The sequence below is a fragment of the Nanorana parkeri genome, unplaced genomic scaffold, assembly GCF_000935625.1.
Source record: "Nanorana parkeri isolate BGI_ZX_2015 unplaced genomic scaffold, ASM93562v1 scaffold1440, whole genome shotgun sequence".
NCBI classification, from domain to species: Eukaryota; Metazoa; Chordata; class Amphibia; order Anura; family Dicroglossidae; genus Nanorana; species Nanorana parkeri.
In genome coordinates this window covers 351,676-367,043 of record NW_017307708.1, presented here as the reverse complement: position 1 = coordinate 367,043, position 15,368 = coordinate 351,676, and the positions used below count along the sequence as shown (strand labels likewise).

At 39.0% G+C, this 15,368-nt stretch overlaps 1 protein-coding gene across 1 annotated transcript in view; it reads left to right on the top strand.

Annotated features, from left to right (window-relative positions):
• Window positions 1-15,368, top strand: part of STX7 (syntaxin 7) — a 26,964-nt gene that overhangs the window by 8,118 nt on the left and 3,478 nt on the right. Inside the window, exons 4-7 of the mRNA XM_018570002.1 lie at window positions 1,869-2,006; window positions 5,296-5,348; window positions 7,707-7,800; window positions 12,674-12,746. Coding sequence (XP_018425504.1) covers window positions 1,869-2,006; window positions 5,296-5,348; window positions 7,707-7,800; window positions 12,674-12,746 — 358 coding nt within the window. The remainder of the gene's footprint in view (window positions 1-1,868; window positions 2,007-5,295; window positions 5,349-7,706; window positions 7,801-12,673; window positions 12,747-15,368) is intronic.

The following is a 15,368-nucleotide window of genomic DNA, read 5'->3' as shown; positions in this document are numbered from 1 at the left end:
GCAGGTGTTAAAACCTGAATTTCTTTTTTTAATGGAATTTAATAATAATCTGATAGGTCACAAAGCTTCTACTTAAAGCAAAAAATATACATCTGTGATAAACCCCTTCCCATCTGCAATCCTTATATTTTGATCTGCAAGATGCCCTGTGACAAAAATTTGAATAAAGGTCCAATAGTAGCTGTTGTATGCAGCAGATGAGAACAGATCGGCAGGGTTCCTGATCATGTGATGACTATGTCACATGGCAGCTTTATAAACAAGCCGTTTCACTTTTTATTGTGCCTCTTGTAGAAAGAGGGCAGTTGACTAGTTCTGGCTATTAAAGTAATAATTCACCTGTAGAAAAATTATAAATTAAAAATTGTTTTAAGCTGTTAATGTGACAATGCAATTTTTTCAAATTTTTTTTGTCCATTTGTCAGCTGTGATAAAAATAATCAAACCCTATTTTTTTTTAAACAATAAAAGAGATTAGATGTCCTTAAATGTAGTGTAAATATTTTAGGGTAGGCAAATTAACCAGAGTTGTAGTATTGTTAACCAATGCATATGGACGCTTCTAAGGTTAAATGTAACTTTTATAGAAAAAAAACAAATTTTCCTTACCCTTGCGGTGGGGCCACTCCCGCACTGCAAGGATTAACTACTCATTTGTGTCTAGGAGCTAAAAATAAATAAGTAATACCCAAACCTTGGAGCCGGCCAGCTGTTAAAGGGCTCCTAACTTGTCTCTCCCTCCGCTGCTGCAATGGTATGTCCCTCGGCAGCCCCGTGTCCTATACCCAATGTATAGAATATGATGATTTGGAAACCTTAGAATGCTGCAGCAAAGAGGGAGAGGGTCTCCATGGGCTGGTCTAACAATAAGCCGGCTCCGAGGATCGAGTGAGAATAACAAACTTTATTTTTGCCCTAGACAAAAATGAGCACTTAACCCTTGCAGTGTGGGGGTAGGCTCACTGCAAGGGTTAAAAATAAGTTTGCCCGGAGCTCTTCTTTAAAAATGTATTCAGGATCGTCTCCTCGCTGGGTGTTTTGTCAATAAACTTTGGCTGTAAAAAAGTATGTTTTTCTCACGTCTGTCCCTGACTTGAAATAGGGGGATTATAGCTAAGAACTGAGTTTAAAGGATATTCTAGGGATTTGATCTAATGGAGTTCTTTGCTTATACCAATACCATAAATGCTTCTACAATCATAGTAGGTACTGTTACATATTTCGTGTGTAATAAATATTGTCAGAAAACAAAAATCTCTCTCCGTTGTTCCTGTGTATAATGATGTAGCATGAATATCACTGGTAACAGGCTTGATTATGAGATGACTGCAATTTTATTAAGAATATGATGTGCTCCTGTGCTTAAGGCCTTGTTCACACCAGCCCACAAGCTAAAATGATCTGGTTTAGCGTACGGGCTGCTGTCTGTGTGTGCTGGTGGTGGGAAGCAGTGCTTGCTTTTTAACATAGGCACGGTTTTCCTTTTTTTTTTTTTTTTTTCCTTCTTTTCTTTATTGAAATGTCACAAAGTGAAATTTAATTAATTTCTATGTACCACAGTAGAGGATAGAATACATTTTAGCTGCATTTTTGCGCACCTCTCTCCTCTGGTTCTTTTTCATTCCATTGTGTTGTGAATTGGGCTCATAGAGAACAATTGTATTATATGTGCCCTTTCAGAGACCTGCATTGCTCAGGTGCAGAGAAATGAAAGTGTCTGCAAATAGTGCAAATTAGACTTTTAAGCTGAATAAAAGGTAGTGGGAGTTGGATAGATAGATGAAAATGTTTTGTCAACTAGTGTTTCTGGTTTATATTTTTATTGCCTTTACATGATCTCAATAAAATATGTGCTTTATGTTTGACAGAGACAGAGAAAACTGCAGAAAGACAGACTCTTGAATGAGTTCTCCTCTTCACTGACAAACTTTCAGAAAATTCAGAGACAAGCTGCAGAGAAGGAGAAAGACTTTGTGGCCAGAGTCCGAGCAGGTTCCAGAGTATCTGTAAGTTAAACATCGGAGGTATAGTGTTTACCTGGCTGATAGATGGGATTTGTTGTACACAGTCCAAAACCTGTTTTTTGTGAGCCTTCCAGGATCATAGATTTTATGTGCCTATATTTATTGTAATGGTTTCTTCTGTGCCTGTTCAGGCTCCAATGTGCATAGACTTTTAATAACCGGGTGTGCCAATTTTCATGCACTCTCTGCTAGTGATCAGACTCTTACTGAAAGATATGAGAAGGCTCCTAAGAGCCAAATACATCAACTTTCAGCTGATGATCATCCGTGTTCAAAAGTGATAAAGCAGTGTTGCCCAGATATTGTTTTGTCATTAAAGGTTTGTCCTGCTCTGCCCTTTATGTGTAACCTTTCTGGGCCGCAATACGTCTATAGACAGCGGCCCGCAGTAGTGGTTAAAACAAGAACACGGCTTTCTGACTAAATCTAAAAGATAAAACTGTATTGAGTTAATAAATAACAAATATTGGTAAATTTTAAATTGCTCCTTTTTTGTGAAACTGTAAAAAAATGAAGTAACGCAAAACTGTAAATAAGCAACTTATGTTAAACTTTGTGCTGTGTGTGTGTTGTGATAAAACGATACAGGCGTACATCTAATTGCAACACAGCATATCACAACGCACGGCAATGCGTCATAACGCTTTGCCATGTGCTGCCACAGTTAAATTAATATTATTTTAAAAAGAAAATGAGTCAAGCACTGCGATGCATTTTAACAATGCACTGCAGCACATGTGCATGGTGTGCACCACAATATGGTGCACACTGATGGTAGTTATTATTATTTTTTTTTTTTACTGTTGGGGATTTGGTGAAATATCAGGGGTCTAAACCTTTTTTAAATAGAAAAAGAAATTGGGGACACAGAATCCTCAATCTCTTTTTTTGCAGACTGTTCTAAATGAATGGAAAGCTCTCAGTACAGAAGCTTCCCATTTATTCAGAAACTAGTGATCGTAAAATATTTTACGATCAAACAGTTTCTGAATGGGTAGAAGCCTCTATAGTGAGTGCTTCTCCCCATTGAGAAACTCATGAATGAACAGGAAGTGATCTAAAGCACTTCCTGTTCATTCATAACTGGGGACACATAGCCGAGCCCCCCCTGCCGGCTGCAGCCATCCATTTCTGTTCAGCTCATACAGGTAGGGAGGAGCAGCGGGCATCCGAGGAGAAGCATGGAGTGCTCCAGGCAGAGAGGAGATGACAGATGCCAGTGGCATCCCGGGATTTTTCTTAATAGCTGTCATCGGCTTCTCAGCCGTTGATGATAGCTATTATTTTACAGGGGAGAGTCAGGAGAACCCTTCTGCTATAAGTTAATGGTCGCTAAAGCGACCGTGAGCTTATAGCAGAAGGGTAAAAGCCACCGACGTAAGGCTTACTTAGGTGGCCAGTTGCAAGCAGTTGTGTTCCACCATATGCCATACGTCGATGCCAGTGAAAGTGTTAAGGATCACATACACACCTTTTTGCTAGAGAATAATATTATAAGTGATAGCATGGATTGACAAAAGAGAGAAGTTGTAAGCAATAAACTAGACAATGGAATGGCTGTGGATAAAGTATACTTGGACTTTACAAAAGCATTTGACAGTTGACTACAGGTGGCTAATCTATAAGTTAGGGTCAGTAGGTTTAGAATATTCATTCTGTAATTGGATAGATAACTGGCTTAAAGATCGTATTCCGAGAGTGGTGAATAATGATGTATAATCCTGAATTAGGGATGTTCAGATACCAATTGACGTATATATTATTAGGGATGCACCAATACCATTTATTTCTAACCAAGTGAAAGTACTGATACTTGTCCAAGTACTCACAGATACCAATTACTGATACATTTTTGATTAGTGCCATGTGACAGTTTTTCTAAAATAATACAGACTAATGATTTCAGGACAGTGATGGAGCACCAGAGCCAGGTCCCAGCTGCAACTGCTGCAACCCTGGTAGTTCTCGTGAAAATGCCAAGTATCAGCACTGGTATCTGAACATCCCTACTCTGAATGTTCTGAGGTTAAGTGGTGTTCGCAAAGGTTCAGTGTTGGGCCCCGTACTGTTTAATCTATTTATAAATTATATGGAGTTTGGGATTAAAAGTACTATTTCTGTGTTTGCAAATGACACCAAGTTATGTAGTGGAATATAGTCCTTAAAAGATGTTTCAAACTTACAAGCCGATCCTAATACACTGTGTGATTAGGCAACTATTTGGCAAATTAAGTTTAATGGTGATACAAGTAAAGTTATGCACTTGGGGAATAAAAACATGCATGCGTCATACACTCTAGGGGGAGTCAGTGATGGAGAAAGATATGGGTGTTCTGGTAGATCATAGACTGAAAATAGCATGCAATGTCAAGCCGCAGTTTCTAAAGCAAGCAAAATACTTTCTTGTATTAGAAGTGGTCTAGACTTGAGAGAGAGACATAATCCTGCCCCTGTACAAAGCATTAGTAAGACCTCATCTGGAATATGCAGTTCAGTTTTGGGCACCAGTTCAAAAAAAGGATGTTGTGGAACTGGAGAGAGTGCAGAGAAGGGCAACTAAACTGATAAGAGGCATGGAGGAGCTCAGTTATGAGGAAAGATTATCTGACCTGAATTTGTTCTCTCTGGAGAAGAGGCGATTAAGGGGGACATGATCACCATGCATAAATACATAAATGGTCCATATAGTGAGCTTGGTGCCAAATTATTCACTTTAAGGTCACTGCAAAGGACAAGGGGGCACTCTTTGCATCCGGAGGAAAAGAGATTTAACCTTCACAAATGGATAGGTTGAAAAAAATTGGAAAAACCCCCCCCCCCCCCCAGGAGCTAGTTCTAGCTAGCTCCGTTAACTGTTTAAAAAAAATGCACACTCCTGAATGGACAGAATATTACTAGATATTAACTTTTTATAAGTAAAAAAAACACCAGATATTTTTGATCCAGGGAATATCCGATTGCCTTATGGGATCAGGAAAATAGTTTTTCTCCCCTGTTGGAGCAAATTGAATCATGCTTTATAGGGGTTTTGCCTTCCTCTGGATCAATGATTGGATTATTATATTGTTTGCTTTCACCTTTTATCTGAAATTGCTTTTTCAAAAAAAATGTATTTTTATTTCTACGGTTTTGAAATCTGGCTTTATTTTTATAGCAACCAATTACTTTCAGAATAAACATGTTGGTAGTGTGTTGTTGATTTTTACAACTGAAGTTTCTTGCCTCCTATATTAATACAAATGTTTCTCCTTTTCTTTTTTTGTCACTGTAGGGTGGTGGAGCAGAGGATGGCCTCAGAGATGGAGCACTGGTCAACTGGAATAAGTAAGAGAGAGAAAAATCTTTAATGTGCAGCTCTTAACCCTTTTACAATGGCTTAACACATATATGCAGCTTCATGGAAGCAGACTTTCTTTTGAGGGGCCGCATTTGTGCAGAATGTGCTTGTGCTGGAAGTGTGCTTAATTGCACCCTCCAGCATGCAGATCAGACTGCCATCCACAGCACCTGGTTTTGAACATGTGATCACTGTGATAGCCAGTCACAGTGATCACTAGTAATAGATGCCTCCCCTATGGAGGAGAAGGAGGCTCAATTTGTCCTGAAAAAATAAGGTATAACTCACCTCAATACACTAAGTAATTGCAGAGATATGTACACTTTTACTAACACATGTCAAAGTTGCAAAGCTGGGTTCAGGCCTTAACCACTTGCTGACCGCGGTGTTTACACCCCCTTCCTGTCTACCATTTTTTGGGGACAGATAGAGCTTTCTTTTGGTGGTATATAATCACCACTGGGGTTTTTATTTTTTTTTACTACATAATGAAAACAGTACTGAAATAAAACAAAAACAAAAACTGTTTTCCCTTTATTATGTTAGGAAACATTTGTTATTACACAATTCTTTTGGTAAAATATAAAAGACGGGGTCACGTTGGGTAAATAGACATCAAACATGTGGAGCCTTAAAATTGTGCACGCCCGCAAAATCGCAAAAAAAACTACCACACCCAAAATTGGCCATATGTGACCCTTTAAAAGATTTTGCTCATCAGTTTATTGTTAACAGTGATTGATGACCCTAGAGTTATTGCTCTCACTGCGACCCTCCCTAATGTCACCTAGGGACCCCCAGAGAAGCTGATGAAGCACAGAACTGCTTCATCAGCTTCTCTCCGGGTTCTGTACCGAAGAGTGACAGAGGAATGTGGAAGTGATGTAGTAAACATCACTTCCTGCATTGAAGAGAGCGGAGGGAGATCGTGTACTGAGCTCCCTCCGTTCTCAGTGCACGGAGCCACATCGCCCATCCCGAATCAGACGCCCGGGATTGTGGGGACGGCGACCATAAGGAGAGGTAAGGGGGTGGGGGGGCGCGATGCTGGACCGCTTGTATGTAAATGGCCATCGCTGGCTGTTTCAAATTCTGGTGGTTTCCCGCTTGTACGCGTCGGGGGTGCGCGTGAAGGACATTTAAAGATGCCCACTCGCATCCAGGAAACTCCTGTCCGGCCATTTCTGAACGTTCAGCGGACAGGAGGTGGTTAAAGAGTAATTCCACTTTTGATGAGAAAAAAAATCAATCCTCGCTGGGTGATCTGTGTACATTGCAAGGATTTTAGCCAACTTTGTTGCCTCCGTGTTTCTGAGAAAATTAATCTTTCTTGCAGCAGGTCCCTTCCAAACTGATCCATGAATGGGAGGGTCTGAGTACATTATAACCAGCTGATGGGCTTTCCTGCCTTTTAATAAGGAAAGGTGCAGTCTCGGCATTCCTTTTTAGTAGTAATTAACCCTTAGGGAGTATCTCACCAAAAATTACCCTATTACAAGGTATTCCAAAAATTATACTTGTATCTTAGCATTGTATTGGTTTGATAGATTTAGAAAATTACAGCAGCTACAGTTTTAAATGGAAAAGTCATTTTTAATGGTTTTGAGCAGATTTGAAAAAGTTTAGACTGTCTATCAGGCTTTTTCTTTTGCTGAACACATTTCATTTAAAGTAGAACTCTGGGCAAAAGTGTTCTTAACCTTAGCAGTGGGGCTACGCCTGCATTCCAAGGGTTAAGTGTTTGTTTTTTTCTACTTAAAAAAAGTTATAAATGGCAGAGCCAGCTGGCTGCTACTCTCTTCTCCGCTGCAACGATGGTGTGTCCATTGGCGTCCTAACATCCTATATACTCTATAGGACGTGATGACTCAAAGATCCTTAGACTGCTGCAGTCAAGGAGGAGAGAGGCACCATGGACCAGTCTAAGAGCAAGCTGGCTCTGAAGATTGGGTGAGTATAACTTTTTTTTAGCACCTAGACAAAAATGAGCACTTAATCCCTTTTCGTTGCGATGGTAGCCCCACTGCAAGGGTTAAGAACACGGAGTTCTTCTTTAACACATGAATCCTTTGCATGGACTGCAAACTTGCACGTATTGTACAGAAGTTCATTTTTTGCTGCTTTTTAGTAGTCCTCAAAGACTCCTCATGCTCATTCAGCCTACGCCTGAAAGCCCTGGTGTCCTTTGGCCTCAAATTCAAAGGCTTGTACTTCTTGCCTTTTGTAAAATTTCCTCGTTTTCTATTTGTGTCTGGTTGATCACAGTCAGAACTCTGGAGATAGATTTGTGAACAACATGTCACTACATATCAATACAATAACTAACACATGATGATGTTTTACAGTGAGAGCCAATCCCAGGTAATGCAAGAAGATGACATTACAGAAGATGACATGAGGCTGATAGAAGAGCGGGAATCCACAATACTTCAACTTGAGGTGTGTTTATTTTTTTTTATTTGATTGTTTTTTTTGTTTTTTGAGGAACCAATAAAAAATGTGCTGACAAAAAAAGTCCTAAAATTCCACAAAATATGTGAAACAATAGCAACAAAGTAATCATCCAGCAGAGATTTTCTGTCACAAAAAAAAAAGAATATCTCAATTAAAAGGCATATTATTTAGTAGTGATGCAATACTTGAGGTGTGTTTATAAAAGGGCAAGTATAAAGTAGTACAGTTAAAGAACATATTTTGAGCTATTTTTACAGTGTTTTCTTCAGGACTGCCATATGTGAATAAACGGCAGCGTCCTGAAGCAGTTATACCAAGATCACGGCTGCTGTAGTATTTCTACTGTTTTAAAAAGCCGCCGATAGTCATTTACATTCAAGCGATCTGGCAGCTATAGAGCTGCCCGATTGCTTGTATGGTGCCAGGAAGTGTGGCACATGTACCCCAAAAAGTCTATAGACTACGCTGTGGGGGGCATGGACTTTTTGGGGTACTGAATTTTGTTGCAGTTTCACAGACGCACACAATTTTTAACCTGGGCATGTTGCATATCTATGCACTCCTTGTAACCTCATCTTTTATATTTTACAAAACAATAGGTATTATATTGTGTCAAAAACATTAAAAGCCTTTCTAGAAATCTAGTTTGATTAAGAGTTGCGCTAATATCATGCAGCATAAAAATTTGCAACTATTTTATTCTTGGCTTTCAGAAAATATACAATGTTTGCGGGTTTTAAGTAATTTTCAGGCCTAAAATGTGGATTATAATGTGTGCAAAAAAACGAAAAGCAAAGGCCTTGGCAGCGAAAGGGTCCTTAAGGGGTTTAAAAAAGATTAAAAAGTTATATATAAAATGTTTTAAAGTCCCTGCCCCCATGTACACCCACATACAAATGCAAACATGCGTCGGGTGCGCCGACGATTGAGACATACATTACATGCTACCGTGATGAGTGGTAGAAGCATTTAAGAGTTGCCTGTGGGCATTTTTGGGTATTTTCGTCTTTTACCATGTCACGGGCACATGCAATTTTGAAGCTTGACATGTTTGGTATCTGCCAAACACAACCTCATCTTTTTTAGATTTCACCAAAATAATGGGTATTCTATTCTGTTTCCATGCACTAAATTTCATTTGTGTATTTTATCCTAAAAATACTGGTTTGATAAACATTTGCGCAAGTATCGTGCAAAAAATACAAAATTGCAACTATTCTACAGGGCCCCTGCTTTCAAAAAATATATAATTGTTTGGAGGGGGTTTTAAGATGTTTTTCTTATCATGCGTGTGCAAAAATAAAAAATTTGCTCTGGACAGCAAGTAGCTACTAGATAAACAGAAAAAGGAAGCAAGTTAATTAAAATTACAGATAAATGATGCCGACTCACTTTAATTAGGTGGCTGCTCCATCCACCAAAAAAAAAACATGCATAGAAAATCCAAAGCAGGAAAAAGATGGTAGGAAATAAGCGTACTGCTAGCACCAGAAAATACATAAAGAATATAATGCCAATTACAGGCCTCTCTCATCTTTTTAAGTGGGAGAACTTGCACAATTGGTGGCTGACTAAATACTTTTTTGCCCCACTGTATATGTATCAATCATCACGGATAATAACCTCACTGCAAAGCATTCCTATGTGCCCGAATCACAACATCACACACAGGCTTTGTGTCACAATGCTTTTAATGTGAGTTGCTACATAAAATATTGTTAGTAATGCGATTAAGCGATTGATCTGCAGTGATTGTACACTGCCATAGCCAAAACCATTAATTATTCATCTCCACTCTTCTCCATAGACTTGAATAGGAATTAATCGCTCAACAATTGCACTTTTTGGAGATTCTTGGGCAATTTTTTCCGATTCAGGTATACCATGTTGAATTCATCTCATGAAATCTATCAATCACCCAAAAATGTTCTACAGTAGCACAAGAGTAGTTTTTGGTCCATCCATTGAATGGCATAGTGAAGATCAGTAGATCTTGACCATTGTAAAGTTCTGCTGCTTTTCACTGTACCCTTCAATGAACACAGAGAAAAGGATTTCACGGTAAGTACAAAAATCCATTTTTTTACATGAGGAGATTTATTCATTCTCTGAGACTGAAGATTGCACATGTAGCGCTAGCCATGATGTTTAACCACTTGAAGACCATGGTGTTACACCCCCTTCCTGGCCAGGCGATTTTTCAGTATTTAGCGCTGCAGTACTTTGACATTTATTCCGTCATGCAATGCTGTACTGAAACAAATTTTATACAATTTTTGCGGGAACAGATAGAGCTTTATTTTGCTGGTATTTAATCACCACTGGGTTTTTATTTTTTACTATATAACAATTGTTATGTATCAATTGTTATGAAACATTTATTATCACTCCAATTTTTTAGTAAAATATAAAAGACGGGGTCACGTCGGGTAAATAGACACCAAACATGTTAAGCTTTAAAATTACGCACACGCCCGCGAAATCGCAGAAAACTACCACACCCCAAATTGGATATGGGCGACGCTTTAAAAGCTTTTACCTCTCATCTGTTTAATGTTATCAGTAACTAATGGCCCTAAAATTATTGCTCCCACTCTGACGTTCGCAGCGATATGTAACATATGCGGCACAATAGGCGGAATCGTCGTTTTCGCACGCTGGTACACCCGACGCATGTTTGTATATGGGGGGGCGGGGGACTTTAAAAAAAAAAATTGTGTTGTTTTACTTTTTTTTTTTATTTGTGACTGTTTTTTGCTTAATTTTTTTAAAACTTTTTTGTTTGGTACACTTAACTTTATTGATAAAGTGATAGCCAATTCAAATAACAGGTCCTCTTTATGGAGATATCAGGGGTCTATAAGACCCCTAATGTCACCTTGGGACCCCCAGAGAAGCTGATGTAGCAGGAGGGCGCACACCCGCAGCTAGTACAAGCGATCGGGCGTCTATAGAGACGCCCGATCGCTTGAATGTAAACAGCCATCACTGGCTGTTTACATGCTGACAGTTTCCCCACTCGTGTGGGCGCCGCGCATGAGCGGGGGAAGGGGCAAGACGTCTTAAGACGCCCTCCCGCTCCTATAAGGCTCCCGTCCAGCCATTCAGGAATGGCCATGAATGGGAGGTGGTTAATTATTGAGGTAAGATGTAAGCCAATCAGGGAGTATTGTTTTCATTAAGTCAGTAGATTTATGCTACTCTTCCTAAATCTCCATTAGCTCTATCTTTTATGATTCAAAATTTCCTTGCAATTTTCTCTTAAATTACTTGATACTAACAAAATAAATTGGCATTCCATATTTAATAAAAAACAGACTTTGCTTTTGAATGCTGATTTAACATAATACAGCATTTTAAACAATAAAATAAATTAAAATGGCATGGACATAATAACCTTATATTTTGTAGCAAAACCTTTAGAGGCAATCACTGCAAACAAGCAGATTCTGTAGCTTTCATTGAGACATTTCTGCACCTACCAATGGGTAATATGGCCCAACCTTCTTAAGCAAACTTCTCCTGCTCTCTCAGGTTTACAGGGTGTCTTCTCCAGGCTACATGCTTCCTCTCTTTCTATAGAGATTCAGTAGGGTTCAGGTTAGGGCTCATAGAGCCCCCTTCAGAATAGTCCAATGTTTCTTTGTAGACCTTTCTTGGATGCTTTTAGCTGTGTGTTTTGGGTCATTATTCTATTGGAGGCCCTATGACCTGTGATTGAGACAGAAAAGTTGGTGTGCCCATAGTACTGTAGTGTGTCCAGATTACAAGTATAGATTCTGTCATACGCTTTTGTTAGACATAAGGAAGAATATTATTTGAGATATTAATATTATGATAATGCTATGTAATGTTTATCCTTGCCTATCCTTATCCTTCATTTAGGCAAAACTGTGGGTTATCTCTTGAGTATGAAGAATTGCTTAAAGGCAACCTGCCTGAATAGATTTACGGGCGCTGCCATTGGTCTGTGGCTGTGTACTAGATCCTGGCTTCAATATCTGGTTAGTCAGTAAACTGAAACGAGTGACATAGGTCATTGAGTCAGCAGGTGGTGAGGGAAGGACAAGGCTGATCTTCCTAGAGCCCGTCCCCTCAAAAACAAATGAGCGATGGCAGTGCCCATATGTCTCTCCTTAGGAAAGTTGGTAAGATGCACTAGAACCCTGAAGATTCTTATATGTTTACTTTATATTATTGATGACATCCAATATTACAGTTATAGTGTAAATGTAGAGAATCTAAATATTTGAGCAGCTTCTACTTAACATATGGCTTCCATCATCACCTTGGGTTGTGATAAATGAGTGAACTGGTAATTGAAGCACCACACAGAAAAATTCAAGCCCAAATACAGGTTTATTCCAATGATAAAATGTTTGCAAAGCCAATGTGTTCTGGGTCTATACCTTCACCCCCTTCATCAGGGCTTGGGAAAAAATAAGCAGCGTATATGGACTCAATGATTAATTCATAGTTTAGATGTTTTAGAAGTGGGTTTGCACAGCAATCCATCAGCAGCTAGTTTAGGCAGGTGGCTGCTAGAACCAACTGTTGACAGAGGAATGAAGGGGGTGGAGGTACGGCTCCCCAAACATGTTGGCTTGCAAACATTTACCATTGGAATAAATGTGTATTTGGACGTGAATATTATGGTGTGGTGCTTCAATGCCTAATTCACTTATCTCGTGTCTATTCTGACAGGTTCCTGGTAATACCTGAGACCAGGTAGGAAACTGTGCCAATAGAGACTTTTTCTGATTCTATACAATGTAATGTTGTGTAGGTAGGATCACCACCATTTAGCAAGTAATTCATATATAATGTACTGAAACATTTGTGTATTTATTTCTGACAGGAAGATATTAGAGGAATAAATGAAATATTTAAAGACTTGGGTATGATGGTTCATGAGCAAGGAGAAATGATTGGTAAGTCTATATTGCATGTAATGATTATGCTGATTTTTTACTTTCGTCATCAGCAGATATTTTCTGCTTATGCCTTTAAATGTAAATGGATGGTCCTCCTAAAATAAACATTTCCCCAGCTACTTTTAACCTTTATGACCGATTCAGCTTCCCCATTCTGCAACTTGTATGCTTTACCACATAGAACATAGTAGGATAATTACAGCATAACAGCAACATATCCTTGTCCTCTTTATTATTATTATTATTATTTTTTTTTTATGCAAAGCCAATGTGTTCTGGGTCTATACCTTCACCCCCTTCATCAGGGCTTGGGAAAAAATAAGCAGCGTATATGGACTCAATGATTAATTCATAGTTTAGATGTTTTAGAAGTGGGTTTGCACAGCAATCCATCAGCAGCTAGTTTAGGCAGGTGGCTGCTAGAACCAACTGTTGACAGAGGAATGAAGGGGGTGGAGGTACGGCTCCCCAAACATGTTGGCTTGCAAACATTTACCATTGGAATAAATGTGTATTTGGACGTGAATATTATGGTGTGGTGCTTCAATGCCTAATTCACTTATCTCGTGTCTATTCTGACAGGTTCCTGGTAATACCTGAGACCAGGTAGGAAACTGTGCCAATAGAGACTTTTTCTGATTCTATACAATGTAATGTTGTGTAGGTAGGATCACCACCATTTAGCAAGTAATTCATATATAATGTACTGAAACATTTGTGTATTTATTTCTGACAGGAAGATATTAGAGGAATAAATGAAATATTTAAAGACTTGGGTATGATGGTTCATGAGCAAGGAGAAATGATTGGTAAGTCTATATTGCATGTAATGATTATGCTGATTTTTTACTTTCGTCATCAGCAGATATTTTCTGCTTATGCCTTTAAATGTAAATGGATGGTCCTCCTAAAATAAACATTTCCCCAGCTACTTTTAACCTTTATGACCGATTCAGCTTCCCCATTCTGCAACTTGTATGCTTTACCACATAGAACATAGTAGGATAATTACAGCATAACAGCAACATATCCTTGTCCTCTTTATTATTATTATTATTATTTTTTTTTTAAGGAAGACAAGTCCCACTGTCCTCTTTCTTTCCCTTGTCATTGCATTTTGTCTTAGATTCTACTCTTCCAGATTTATTCTATTAATTATTCAGGCTTGTTATACTTGGTAAATATATGTTGCATTCAAACTGCAGTCCCAATGCAACTGCCTACTCCCCAGCACCTGAACTGCGAATCTGCAGCTTTTGTTGGCTGTGCAGGAGCAGGACAATTTGTGGAATGAGTAGTGATCTCATCAGAACTTATTTTTCATGCATTCAGCATTGCCTTTATATAGTGCAGTGAATGCTGTTATAAGAGGTAAGTAAGAAAAAACTGTTTTCCAACATGATTACAGGAAAGGGATGACTTTAGCACCACATTCTAAAAAAAAAGCTTAGTCATGATTGTGAAATCATTTTTTTCATATATTACTTTGTGAGGTGAAAGTGAGGAAATAATTTTCTTGGAATCCTTTAGTGAAATATTGTAATATTTGTATAATGCTGCTTGTAATGTATGACCTGCAGTACTGCATTTTCCTAATTGATTATACACCTGTTTTACACCTCTTTTTAATATTTTCAGGGTTCAGTTTTTCAGTGGAAGCAATACAACATTTTTATTGGCCAGACCAATAAAGTGGAACTGAACTCAAAAATTGAATATTTGCTATATAGGGAAAATTTAGAAAAGTTAATTGGGCCTTAGCAGTACCATTTAAAAAAAAAAAATTGTAAGACAAGTAAATTTGTGCAAGGCACGAAAGGCAGTGAGCACACAGCAAGTACTGTGTAGGCAACGCTCACAGTTAGCAAGCATGATTACTCTGCAGCAGATGAGGGGAAAAAATTCTATGGGTTCTAGGCACTTCTATATAGTTTTTTGCGATTGCACAGGAAACTGCAATTTTGAAGTGTGACATGTTTGGTATCTATTAGGGATGCACCGATACTAGTATCGGTGCCGATATGGAGTATTTGGGTGTGTACTCTCACTCACCAAATGCTCCGATACCTTCCCCCGATACAGGAACTTCCTGTCAGAGGAAGACTTCCTCTGACCATCAGTGCCGTAGGGGAACATGGAGTTGGCTTACCGGGCAATCAGGAACCTGGGCGGCGAGTAATGACCCGGCTTCCTGATTGGCCGGGAAGCTGACTCCATGCTAATTGGCTGGGATAATCATCCTTTAGATTGTAAGCCCTCAGGGGCAGGGCCCTCCTTACCATCTCGTCTTGAATTGTATTGTGATTGTAATGTCTTCCCTATATTGTAAAGCGCTGCGCTATATAAATCCTGTATATAAATGTTGGCGCTATATAAATCCTGTATAATAGTAATACTAATTATTCGCCGCCCGGCTTCCTGATTGGCAGGGAAGCCGAATCCATGCTGATTGTAATTGGCTGGAAAGCCGGTTTCCAGGCCAATCGAGCCGCCAAACATTGACCTGGCTTATCAGGCAATCAGGAAGCTGGGCGGCAATCAGGAAGCTTACCCGCAGCCCGACTTCCTGATTGCCTGGGAAGCTGACTTCCCAGGCAATCAGTAAAAAATATTCAGTAC